This window comes from Myotis lucifugus, unplaced genomic scaffold, assembly GCF_000147115.1.
Source record: "Myotis lucifugus unplaced genomic scaffold, Myoluc2.0 scaffold_547, whole genome shotgun sequence".
NCBI lineage: Eukaryota > Metazoa > Chordata > Mammalia > Chiroptera > Vespertilionidae > Myotis > Myotis lucifugus.
Genome location: NW_005871595.1, coordinates 415439 through 428372, shown reverse-complemented (window position 1 = coordinate 428372; position 12934 = coordinate 415439). Strand labels below are relative to the sequence as shown.

Here is a 12934-nt window from a genome sequence, read left to right as displayed (position 1 = left end):
TAGGGAATGAGACCAACTCTGCATCATTAGAACAGCTAACGGGAAGAAAAAGCCCTGAGCTTCCAGATGCTGTTGGCCTCCCTGTCTCCTCTTGGCCAGGAGCCGTGGTGGTGCCGGGCTTTTCATGGGGTTATTGTCAAGGGCCCTGGCCCTCGGGAGGTCTGGTTTGAATTGCAGAGAGTAGACAAGTGGTGCTTCATGATGGTTTATTGAATCTGGTGCCAATCTGACAGTTGACAGAACAGAAAAGGCTTCCGCTGTTAGGAAGCCCCCCTCCACGGGGCGTGCTTAACAAGAGAGTGGGGCTGTGGACATGAATCCCAGTTCTCTTCTGTTCTGGGTTTCCTTTCATTGGATCTTTACATTTTGGACTGATTTTTATCTGCTTTAAGCTAATGCTGTGACACAAACTCCTAGTTAGATAGAGGTTGGGTTTGTTTTTCATGTTTTGTTGGTCACATGGTGATCTTCTTCGTGCTGGTTGCAGGTGCTCCATCTCCTAGAGCAGCAGTGCTGGCCAACGGCGACCACGGGACGCCAGGGAATGACACTGCAGGTGAGTGGGTCCCGGGTTCCCCAGTCGCAGTGCACACCCGGGTCAGCTCCTTGCCGAGGGTGATAATGGAAGCAGATGGGTCATTCTGTGATAAGGGTATTGTTGTTCTTGTTGGGTGTGTTTAAACCTAGGGCAGCGGTTCTCAACCTGTGGGTCGCGACCCCTTTGGCGGTCAAACGACCCTTTCACAGGGGTCGCCTAAGACCATCCTGCATATCAGATATTTACATGACGATTCATAACAGTAGCAACATGACAGTGATGAAGTAGCAACGATAATAATTTTATGGTTGGGTCACAACGTGAGGAGCTGTATTTAAAGGGCCAGAAGGTTGAGAACCACTGGCCTAGGGCATTTGCCCCCTAACATCTCCAGCAGTGGAAAGGGAAGAGTGAATTTCCTTTGATATTCTTTGACTATTTGGTGTAGTTGTACCAAACAAGAACTGATGGACCTTAAAAATAGTCGTCATGGAGATGAGGCCTCCGGTCCCGCCAGCTCTGCAGGCAGGTCTCTCCCCTGAACACACTGCACTCAGTGCTCCCATGGCTCCGCATAGGGAACCTGTGAGCTGAGGATTAAGGTTCTTTTCTTCTCTCTTTTGCCCTCAGTCTGTTTTTTCTTTATTTTCCTCGTAACTGTTCATTTGGAAATCTGTCTCTGACTGTACCTCCTAGCCTGTGACCAGGGCTTTGATACTCTGTCAGCCAGCACCGAGTGCCTGTGGCTCCACCTCGCACCAGCACCGAGTGCCTGTGGCTCCACCTCGCACCAGCACCGAGTGCCTGTGGCTCCACCTCGCCCCAGCACCGCCCCTGCCCCCGTGTATCTGCAGTGAGCGGAGCTCTCCCAGCAGCGGCCACGCCGCAGGGGTGCCATGTCCGTGTTCCTGGGGGAGCTGGTAGGAAGTGGTGTGGATGGGGTGCTGACCGCACTTCGCTTGCAGTTGTGATCAGGCTGGCACTGTTGGCCCAGACAGTCTTGGCCCAGACAGTCTTCTCTGTCACCGACAGTGTGTGCCCTCGCGACGGGGCGGACGTTGGGTTCGCATGTCGGTGTGGGCAGACACGAGCGTGGCCTGGCCTGGTTCTCCTCTTGGACGCAGACCTCAGCCTCGAGAGCCTTCCCTTCCGACGCTGCCGGGCTCAGTGCTGGGGCTCCCAGGCGCCTTTGCCGGCACCGCAGCTCCTCCAGGACGTAGTCGTTCCTCTGTGGCCTCTGTCTCTGTTCCTCAGACGTCCTGATGCCTCGGTGCTGTTTGTTGTGACTGTTAGTTTTATCCAGTGACTTAGCATCCTTATTAGCAACTCATGAATTAGAGCTCTTCACGCGAAAAGCAAGAAGCAACCCGAAGTGCCACCGTGGTTTTGTGAAATGATAATCGTCGTTATATGTGGTTCTGGCAGTTTCTGTGCCGACTTTGAAAACAAAGTCATCTGTATCATTTGGTTTTAAGAAAACATTTGTGATTAAAGAAGAAGCTTGAACGTGAACTTTAAACATGAGTAAATGTAACTTTCCTTAACCAGGAGACAATGAGGGGATTGATTTGATTAGCTGGTGAAAGGGCAGATGCCATTGCATCCGGGAAGGGCGCAGCTGTCACAGCTGGAGGAGGTTTCTTCTCCAGCAGCAGGTCAGGTCTGATCGCACTTGATGTAGCAGTCGCTTCCCACGGCCAGATCTCACTAGGGCAGGAAACAAGGACGGGAAAGCCATACAGCCTAGGCCTTACGGTCCCAAGACTTTTCCTTCCCGGTTGCAAACCAGAACCCGCTGGCTGTGTGCTCCCAGGGGGATGAGGAGAGCAGGTCCTCCTTCCCCGGGCAGACAGCTCGCACACGGAAGGGGCTTGCCTCTGAACCGGACACGGGGCTGCATGAGCAGGTGCTTTACTGAAAGTCCGGTGTTGCCTTGGGGTGGGAAGGAGTGCGGGAAGGAAGGTGCATGTTTCCGGAGCATGTGTGACTCATCACTCCCGGGGGCCACTTCGAAAATCCCCATTTCTGTTTCCTTCAGAATGTGACTCCCGGCCTCAGAGCAGCGCAGCCCCCTGGTAGCATAGGATGGGTTATGCGCCTCTTGCTGTGTTGAACTTGCTGTTGACTAATGACCTGTGCTTTTCTGCCCCTTCCTCCCCTTCCTCCTCCTCCCTCCTCTCTGTTTCTCCTCCTAGAAGCCTAGTGTCTCTCAGCACGGGGGCTGCGGACCACCCGACCAGTGGCCTTTCCTAAGCACCGCACACTCCTAACCTTCAGCATTCCAGAGCTTTGCTTCCCCCCCTGGACGCGTAGAGAAGAAGCTGCGGGTGGTTCTTCGGGGCCTCTTTCTGCTGATGCTGAGCAGCCATCTGCTTCCTCTTGTCCTCTGAGGGCTCGCTGGAGCCCCCTCCCCCTGTGAACACCAAGTACAAATGGAGTCTCATTTTGGTCTCTTTATTATAAGGGTCACCTAATGTTTCTCATTTCTTGTTCTCTTTTTCAACTCATTTTATCATTTAATTCGCTCTCACATTTTTCTTTTCTTTAAACATTTTCAGTTGGCGTTTTCATTGGGTTTTCAGATCTCCCACCCAAATCAGGATATGGTAACACAGAGGAGAACGTGAGCTTTCGAAAGGGCTTGAGTCCACCGGACGGCAGGGACCCTCCCTCTCCTCCCCTTGCTCTCTCCCTCCGTGAGCTGACTTAGGGAAGGGGATTCGCTTAGGCACCCGCGTTTCTCTCTCCCTTTCTAAGAGCTGAGTGATGCTGCTATTTAATGTAGAGGTTTCTAACTTGGAGGAGCTCTGATGAAACTTCGAAAAGTATTTCCTCAAATTAAATCGTCCTTTGTTCGTTGCAAGTTGGGCCAAAATTGTTTCTATTTGAAATGATCTATTTGTCTAGGTTTAGATTCTCCTGAAAATTTAACGATCTTATTATTGTGTGTGGAATTTTATAAGCAAAATTACTTTCTTCACATGATCATGAGCTGTGAGAAGTTAAAGAAATGGAATCCAGTATTGTTAGAATACTAGGCTGTTGATACAGGTAGAAAACAACTTCTCCTGGAACAACACAAGATGAAACTAAATGGGAGCACAGTGAAGGCCAGCAGTGTCTCAGGTCCCTCATGAAGGGATTGTCTGCGTGGACTCAGTCTCCGTTCAGGATTAGCATCCTCTGCACTCGGCAGGTGCCAGGCCTTGGGGTCAGGTGAAGCCCCGGATGTCAGGTCCTTCACCACGAGCGTTAGCATCTATGTTCACACGTTCTGAGGATTGTCTGATGGGACTTTATTTCCGTTTCTCATTTTTCCAGACTATTAGCTAAAAATTCTGGAAGCATTTGGGATAAGTACTATGGAACCTTTCAAATGACAAGCTGTGATTGGATCTTTAGAAATAGAATATAAAACATGGGCCATGTTTTGAAATCTTTGAGGAATTCTGGTTTAAGATCTGGAATGCGAAATACTTTTAAGATGATTTTTTTGTTAATCCTTATCCGATGATCTTTTTTCCATTGTTTTTTAGAGAGAGTGAGAGGGAGGGAGGAGGGAGAGAGAAATAGAGAGAAATGTTCATGTGAGATAGATACTTCTATTGGTTATATCCCGTGCGCACCCTTAACTGGGGCTGGCGAAGTATGTGTCCTTGACCAGGAATCGAACCCTCGACCCTTTGGTCTGCAGGCGGATGCTCTAACCACTGAGAAACCCGGCTAGGGCACTTTTTAAATTTTTTTTATCCTCTTACAGACCGTGCATGTTTTTATAATCACTAAGCTACTGATTATTTCAGATTAAGATAAATGTTACTGTGTTCTGAGGAAGTTTGAGATGTGCATAGTTTAGATCTTCTTACACAGAACTGCCTTTGGGGAGGTAAGATCAGAATCTTATGCAAGTTACACTGAGTCCCTACGGTGGCTCCTGGGTGGTTTCTCTGCCAGGAGTTCCTTCCATGGGTTCTGGTGAGAAGACACATAAGGGAAGCACATTTAAAGGGAAGAGCTTGTTTTTACTTCTAAGGATTTGATCACACATGGAAGCTGTGACCATGGGAACCGCACCATGAAATAAAACACAGCTCTTTCCCTTTGATGTGTGGCATTTGTTTCTTGGTGGAGATTGTTGGTTAGAGAACTTTTTACAACTGGTAGTGCTAACTTTTTAAAAGTATGTTTGGCATCTATCACTTCTAACCAGTCCCTGCAGTTGATGTGAATGACAGGCGGGTGGAGAAGCCTGGTGAGCTGCTGTGGCAGCGGTCAGGGCGCACACACTCCATTGTTGCCCTTATTCTACTTTTATTTCCATCTTGTTATGTGTTTGTTTTGTTTGAAGTTTATTTTTATCTAAGAATGTTTTTTTAATTTATGAAACTGAAAATTTCTACTAACAGCCTGCTAAAATTTATATATTGTTAGCTCACTCTATTGCACTTGGATGTTTCATTTTGAAAGAAATAAATTTTGTTTTACATACAGCTTTATATGAAGTAGCCAGTCCTGCCATGAAATGCTGTGTTGCCATGATGGTTATACCTGAGTGGCCCAATATTTCACTGCTGAGATGACCAGGCTGGTTAGGACTGCTCTGTTGAAATGTCTTGTTTCTTATATGTAATCAAACTCAATCTTCTCTTCTCTTCTCTTCTCTTCTCTTCTCTTCTCTTCTCTTCTCTTCTCTTCTCTTCTCTTCTCTTCTCTTCTCGTCTCTTCTCTTCTCTCTCTTCCCCAATATTGAAGATGTAGACCTTTGTTTTTTAGACTTAAGCAGTTTGTACATTGGAACGTTTTAATGTAATCATTGTGCTAATTAAATTACACTAATAAACATCTTACATTAACATCTTACAGACTGGATTTTGGTTGGGGTCTAATTATTGAAGTGTAATGTGAGTAAGAGTGAGTTTGGTAAATAAAGATGCTTGAGGCACGAGTTCTCAGTCTAACAAAGCTACTAACCCCACCCCTAACAATCCCATGCTGCACGGCTTTCTAGTCGCTCACGTTGCCTTTTTTGATTCTCAGAGTAACTCTTCTTTCCAGAATCTGTGAGAGTTAAGTCCAGTGACTACTTGATATTCTCTGGCCTCTGGTGGAAAAACAGTTGGCAGAATAGCAATATGCAGTTATTCTAAAAGATAGTTTCATAGCTTATCAATGATGGTTAGATATTTTCTTTCTTAAAAAAAATATTTTTATTGATTTCGGAGAGGAAGGGAAAGGGAGAGATAGAAGCATCAATGATGAGAGAGAATCATCGATTGGCTGGCTCCTGCACGCCCCCCACTGGGGATCAAGCCTGCAACCTGGGCATTGAACCATGACACACTCAAACAGTGAGCTATACTGGCCAGGCTATTGTTAGATATTTTCTAATTCTACATCTGTCTTTGGTGTAGTCCAATTAAAATTCATGTTCACAGTCTTCCTGAATTATTAAATAAACTTTTGCATTCAATAGCATTTTAATTTTGTAACGTTATTTATGTATATAAAAGGCTAATATGCTAAGTGTCCTACCGTGCGACCAGTCGCTATGATGCGCACTGACCACCAGGGGGCAGACGCTCAACGAAGGAGCTGCCGTGATGCGCCCTGGCCATTTACAGAAAGAACAGCACCGTGGACCTGTCACCTGCAAAGCAACACTCGGCTTCCCCCGAGTGGATCACAGGCCCTGCCACCACCCCAGAGCGACACCCCACCAAATTGCAGCTGACGCTGCCGAGACCCATGGTGCAAAATGTGGCCCACAGCCCAGCCCAGCCTGGAAACGGTGGCTGTGGGCAAGGGTCATGGCATCACGTAGCAATGCCTAGCTTCCTCTCCCTAGCGGTTAATAATGCGGATTTTTTTCAATAGATGGAGTTACACATATGTTGATATATATGCGATTTGATATGTATGCTATTTTGCTGTATTGACAGCAAACTTCAAAACTTCATATGTCAAATTTGCTGAACGTGTTAACATCATAGATATTTTTGCACTTAAAAATGTTGAATTTCGTGCCAATAAAAGAGCATTTGCGGGAAGTTTTAATTCATTATTTTGAAGTAAAGTGCTGCTGAAAGTTATCTTATACTTCGGGAAGCTTATGGTGAACATGCTCCATCTCAAGATACTTGTGGATGCTGGTTTAAACGCTTATAAAGGGATGATTTCGATGTGAAAGACAAAGAACGTCCAGGTCAACTGAAAAAAGTTTGAAGACCAACAATTACAAGCATTTTTGGATGAAGATGCATGTCAAACTCAAAAACAACTTGCAGAAAGATTAAACGTTGCTCAGCAAACAATTTCCGATCGTTTACAATCAATGGGAAAGATTTTAAAGGAAGGAAAATGGGTGCCACATCAACTGAACGAAAGACAAATGGAAAACCGAAAAGTCGTCAGTAAAATGTTGCTTCAACAGCACGAAAGAAAGTCTTTTTTGCATCGAATTGTGACTGGCGATGAAAAGTGGATTTATTTTGAGAATCCCAAACGCACAGAATCATGGGTTGATCCAGGTCAACCGTCAACATCGACTGCGAGGCCAAATAGCTTCGGAAAGAAGACAATGCTCTGCGTTTGGTGGGAGCAGGAAGGTGTGGTGTATCATGAGCTTCTCAAACCAGGTGAAACCGTTAATACTGATCGCTACCGACAACAAATAATCAATTTGAACCACGCTTTGATCATTAAACCACCAGAATGGGCCAGAAGACACAGCAAAGTAATTTTGCTTCGTGATGACCCACCATCACACACTTCGAAAGCAGTTAAAGACACGTTAAAAGATCTTGCTCCCCTGACCGGTTTGACTAAGTGGCCTGCAGACTGAAGGGTTCCGGATTCAATTCCAGTCAAGGGCACATCCCCAGTAGGGGGTGTGCAGGAGGCAGCTGATCGATGTTTCTCTCTCATCGATGTTTCTTTTTTTTTTTTTAATATATTTTATTGATTTTTTACAAAGAGGAAGGGAGAGGGATAGAGAGTTAGAAACATCGACCAGCTGCCTCCTGCACACTCCCTACTGGGGATGTGCCTGCAACCATGTACATGCCCTTGACTGGAATCGAACCTGGGACCCTTGAGTCTGCAGGCTGACGCTCTATCCACTGAGCCAAACCGGTTAGGGCTCATTGATGTTACTGACTCTCTATCCCTCTCCCTTCCTCTCTGTAAAAAAATCCATAAAATACATTTTTTTAAAAAAAGATCTTGCCTGGGAAGTATGAACCCGCCCGCCGTATTCACCAGCCCTTACCCCTTCAGATGACCACTTGGTCCGATCGCTGGCACACGCACTTTCTGAGCAGCACTTCAAAACGTACAAAGAAGTGGAAAATCGGGTCTCTGAATGGTCTTCCTCAAACAAGAAAAGTTCTATTGGGACGGATCCACAAATTACCTGAAAGATGGGGGAATATGTAGCTAGCGATGTTGAATAAAGCACTTTTGCGGTTTCTCTTGAAATTATCATGTTTTCTTTGATTACAAAATTTGCATTATTAACCAATACACCTGGTAATGTGGAGAAATTGGAACCCGTTGGCACTGTTGGTAGGATATGTAAATGGTGCCCCCTCTGGGGAAACACCTCCACGGGGCACACATAACCTCTCCTCGCTTTCTTGGCAAAGCCTGAGATGTGCCATTTAGCTTGTTTGCTCTGCTGTTACTTCCCATTTCCCCCGACAGTGTCAGCTTTACAATGGTCCTCCGTCTTCCTCTTTACCTAACCCATTTTCATGGCTAAAGCATTGTCGCTGAATTTGAAAATATTGTTTTCAACAATCAAGCCTTGTGCTCTGATCTTTCTGTGCTGTTGAAAAAATTACAAACGTTAATCTCGACCATTATGGCTGTTGTGTTTAATGTTGGAAAGAGCAATGGGCCACCTTGCTGTTTTGTGTATAGACAGATTATCTGACTTAAACCTTTGTACATTGTGAAGTTGCACAGGAGGCTGGATTATGCTTCTTGCCCTTCTCTTCACCAGCATTTTTCTCTAAGTAGGTGATTCTGTGTCAGGCCTCACATGGGGACAGGAAGTTAAGAGCAAGGCCAGATATCATTGCAGTTATTTTTCCAGTTACCGGCACACGTCTTTTCTAGAAATAAGTTCCCCTTAGTGATTTGTTTAAATTCGGGAAAGCTGTCTAAAGAGCAGGCCTAGATCTAACACCTACTGGCTTTGGCCTCTTAGGCAAGTTATGTGCCCTTTTTAGCCAAAGGTTCCTCTTCTATAAAAGATGATCTAGTAATAAAATAATTATTTGGGTTAAAGGGCAGAAAATACATCCAATGCTTTGTAACTGGTTGAAGGGGTTAATAAGTATAAGATGATATTAGGAGAATAGTGTTCACATAGAAGATCTCACAGGTTCAGCCCAGTAAGTGCTTTTGCCAAAAAGTCATTCTGTTTGGCTGTCAGCCCCTTTTCCTGTTTAAATGATTGTATAGCAGAGTTGTGATTGGATGTGACTAGAGCACGTCTGGTGTCCACTGTGTCTTTGGAGATGCTCTATTTCTAGAGGACAGAAGTGAAGGTGAAACTTTAAAAGAACTCCGGGCACACTGAAGGAAGAGCTTTTGCTTTGTTAATTGTGAGGAAATTAATTTAGGACTTTGTCGCTGCAAAAACCCCGCTAGCTGCTTCTCCAGTAGGTTTTCAGCAATGGAAAATGAGATAAGAAGGTCCAAAGCCATGCAAATCTAAGTATTGACATCAGTCTCCTTGGAGGGCTTCACTGAAGGGTCTGCTTCCTGGTCACTAAAAGCTAATATTTCTGGTCTCCAGGTTCTCTGTAAATGAGGGATTTCACTGCTGCTGTTACTGCTGCCGAGCAGCAAAACACAGCATGTTTTCTCCGGCACATACAGCCTTTTAATTAGAGAGTATCACGTGCCTTCCAGTTTATTTTCTTTGGTTAAACCTCTCATTCATTTCCCCCCTTTTTTTATCATGTGAATTTAAGCCACTGCACTGTTTTTAATTCTCAGTATATGTATCCATCAAAGTCTGGTCAGGAGACATAAACCACACAGTAATTTGAACAGAGAATTAACGACTGGGGGTAAAGAGAACTCTGAAGTACACAGGAATGGAAGACATGGGGAGCAGCTACTACCCCTAGTACTCAGGCAGAGCACGCAAGAGAAGAGAAATGTGCAAGAGTGCACTTCTTCCCCAAATCTAGTTTCTTATCTTGGATTTCTTCATTGGGTGGTGATTTTGTTGAGGTGCTGCTGTGGGCTGAGGTTGGCAAACAGGAAGCTGGACAGGCAGGTGCTGCTGAATCACCAGGAAGCCAGCTGGGGCTCTGGGCACTTGCCTGGGAAGATGCTCACGGGAGTGCCCCCTGAACATGGTGGGGTGAGTGCCTTGTGAGCTCTGCACCAGCGGAACACCACGGGAGCGCCCTCCACTGGGCTTCACGTCATGCCAGCCGACAAGGGAAATGTTTACGGGGCCCAGCTCCCTTATCGCAAGCAGGGCAGTGAAGCGGAGTGTGCGGCTGGGAGGCAGTCGCCCTTTGGCCACTGTCATCAAGACACTGATAGTGACATTATCGACAGCTACAGTAATGGGAAGAAGGAAGAGAGGAAATGGTTAGGATAACTAGTAAACGTAAACAGAACAGAGAACATAAGGCCATCACAGCTCTAATTCTGTACCTGGTCATGAGACCAGGATTGATATCTAGGACTTCTTTCTTCTACTACTCATTTGCCCTCAGCCCCAGTTCAGGCATTTAGTCTCTGCTAACATCCAGTGTTGTGTCAGTGTAGTGGGCGAGTGTGATAGATTTTGGAATGTCCTAATGTTCAAGGTCTCTGAGCAGATGATGGTAGAATTGACGTAGCCCTGAGGCAAGTCTCATATGCATGTAAAAGCAAAATGCTTCTGATGGTCCTGGCCAATTGAGAGAGACAAAAGACGTTAGCCAGGTCATGAGCAGGGCGGGCCCAGTGGTGTCAGGCTGCCAGGTGGGATCATCTGGTTAAGGTAGGTAGGTCCCAGCCGTTCGCCAGCACCCATCTGACTTCTGCCCAGGCCAGTCTAGTGAAATGGGGGTGTGACCGACATCACCACCTTTGTTTCTTTCAAGTCTTGGAAGTGGCATTAAACTCTTTAATTATCCTAGGGGTACGGTATTGCTTCTGTTAAATATCTTTTTAAAAAATATGTTTCTATTAATTTTTTAGAGAGAGGAAGGCAGAGGGAGAGAGAGAGAAACATCGATGAGATCAGCTGCCTCCTGCATGCCCCCTACTGGGGACCGAGCCCAAAACTTGGGCATGTGCTCTGACCTGGAGTCCAATCAGTGACCTCTTGGTGCATGGGATGATGCTCAACCAACTGAGCCACATCAGCCAGGGCCTGGTTAAAATCTTGGTAGAGAGGGAAGTTCTAGTGGATTCCCACCTAGTCTCTTCTATAACGACCCTTGTCAGTTGGGCCAACTAGTTGGTAGTGGAGAGCCAATGTGGGCGTCAGCCAGTTGTCAAGTACGTCTGTTCCCAGTTCATCCAGGAGTTGAGGAAATGACCACAAAACCAGGGCATGGACCAACTGGGTCCACTGGGGTCGGACCTGAGCGAAGCACTCCCCCGTTGCCTGCCTGTCACAGCCCTCACTTTGACTGGGAAGCCACAGTGGCATTTGAGTCACCAGGAATTAGCACCCCCAAGGGGTGTGGGTGCTTTTCTCATCAGCACTCACTCTAGTACGTGGCCCCGGAGTGGGGAGAGGAGGCGCCGTCCGTGCTGTGAGGCAGTGCAGGGCCCTCCTGAGCAGGTTCTGCCTTGGCTCAGGTTCTAGAACTGGGTGGAGAAGCTGGTTGAGAGGCTATGGCTTTTCAAGAACGATGATGACTGTCAGAGGTGAGTTTCCCTCTTACAGAGCTCAGTCCTGTTTTAGGAGGCTGCTGTGGAGCACGGGTCAGTTAACTGCCATGAAGTTACTGACCCCCCTGCCGCCCTAGTGAAGACACACCGCCTGGGCCTGGTGAGGAAGCACACCCAGCTGGGCGGCCATCTGTCTGCAACTTTTGACTCCCCCAGACGTCACTGCTGATGGCCTCCTGTCGGCCGGAAGCCTTACTGATAACACAAATCTTATATGTTGTAGGTATTGCATACTGTCTTCTTACAATAAAGGAAGCTAGAAAAGAGAAAACATTACTAAGAAAATCTCGAGGCAGAGAACATACTTTACAGTATTTATTGAAAAGAAAATCTGCATCTAAGGGAACCGTGTCATTCAGATCTGTATTGCTCAAGGGTTTGTGACAGGGACTCCATGGCCTGCAGTTCCTAAAATGTTTACAGCATTTGCTATATTCTAATAACAATACATTGGCAGAGACCTGGGGAACGTGTAGAAGTGTATTCTAAGGATCTTCGACCGAGGAGGGTAGAATATACTTCTGTGTTGGGCCCAGTTTATTAACACGGGCTCAGTTACTGGAGTCCACACTAATGTACTGGCTCACACAGCTAGCAGTGAAATGTGGACTCAGCAGTGACCTGCATTTAATGAGGCGGAGCTGCATTTAATGAGGCGGAGGTGCTGAAGCTTCCCTGGCAAGATATCAAGGGGGCGACTCAAAGGCTTAGGCACACGGAGGCACAGAAACCCCCCCTTCACCCGAGAAGCGCATCGTGGGGGCGTGTCTGCACGGGGGGGGGGGGAGGGTGAGGGGGGGCGCTCCGTGGCCGGTCTCCTTTGTAGTGTGTCCTGCTCCCCGCACCTGGGTTGGCAAAGCGTCTGTAAAGGACCAGGACTTCTCCCAGTTGTTGCATTTGTTCTTTAAATAACTGGGTTGTTACAATTGGAATCTAAATTTGTTTTACTTCATAAATTCCTTTATGGGGAAACTTTTTTCTTTAATACCATTTGGATTTTGTCTGTATTTTAAAGATGCTAAAGATTTAGCTATGCTTATAACCAGAGGAGGAGCCGTGAGGAAAGAAGGGATGAAAAGCAGGTCTAATGATCACACTCGTATGTGGGATCTAAGTAACAAAATAAACTGATGAACCGAGTGGATCCAGAGACATGGAAGCGTGGGACAGAGTGCGGACCCTCAGAGGGAAGACGGGAAGGTGGAGGGTGCGGGGAGGTAATCAACCAGAGACCTGTGTGCACATACGCATCACCCACGGACACGGACAATAGGGAGCTGAAGGCTTGGGGCGGGGGACCGGGGCGGGCGGGAGGGGGTCAATGGGGGAAACGGGGCGTCTGTAATACTTTCAACAATAAAGATTTATTTAAAAAATAAATAAAACAGATCAATCTGACTTAGCCTCCCCCCCCCCCCCCCCCAAACAAGTCTAGGAGGTTGGAAGGCTGGGTTGCAAGGGAAGGGACCAAGGGCACACTTA

General features: G+C 46.7%; 1 protein-coding gene across 1 annotated transcript in view; it reads left to right on the top strand.

The window, feature by feature from the left end:
* The window catches only part of MAP4 (microtubule associated protein 4), a 63857-nt gene that overhangs the window by 5865 nt on the left and 45058 nt on the right, over nucleotides 1-12934 (top strand). The window contains exon 2 of the mRNA XM_023745467.1: nucleotides 488-556. Coding sequence (XP_023601235.1) covers nucleotides 488-556 — 69 coding nt within the window. The remainder of the gene's footprint in view (nucleotides 1-487; nucleotides 557-12934) is intronic.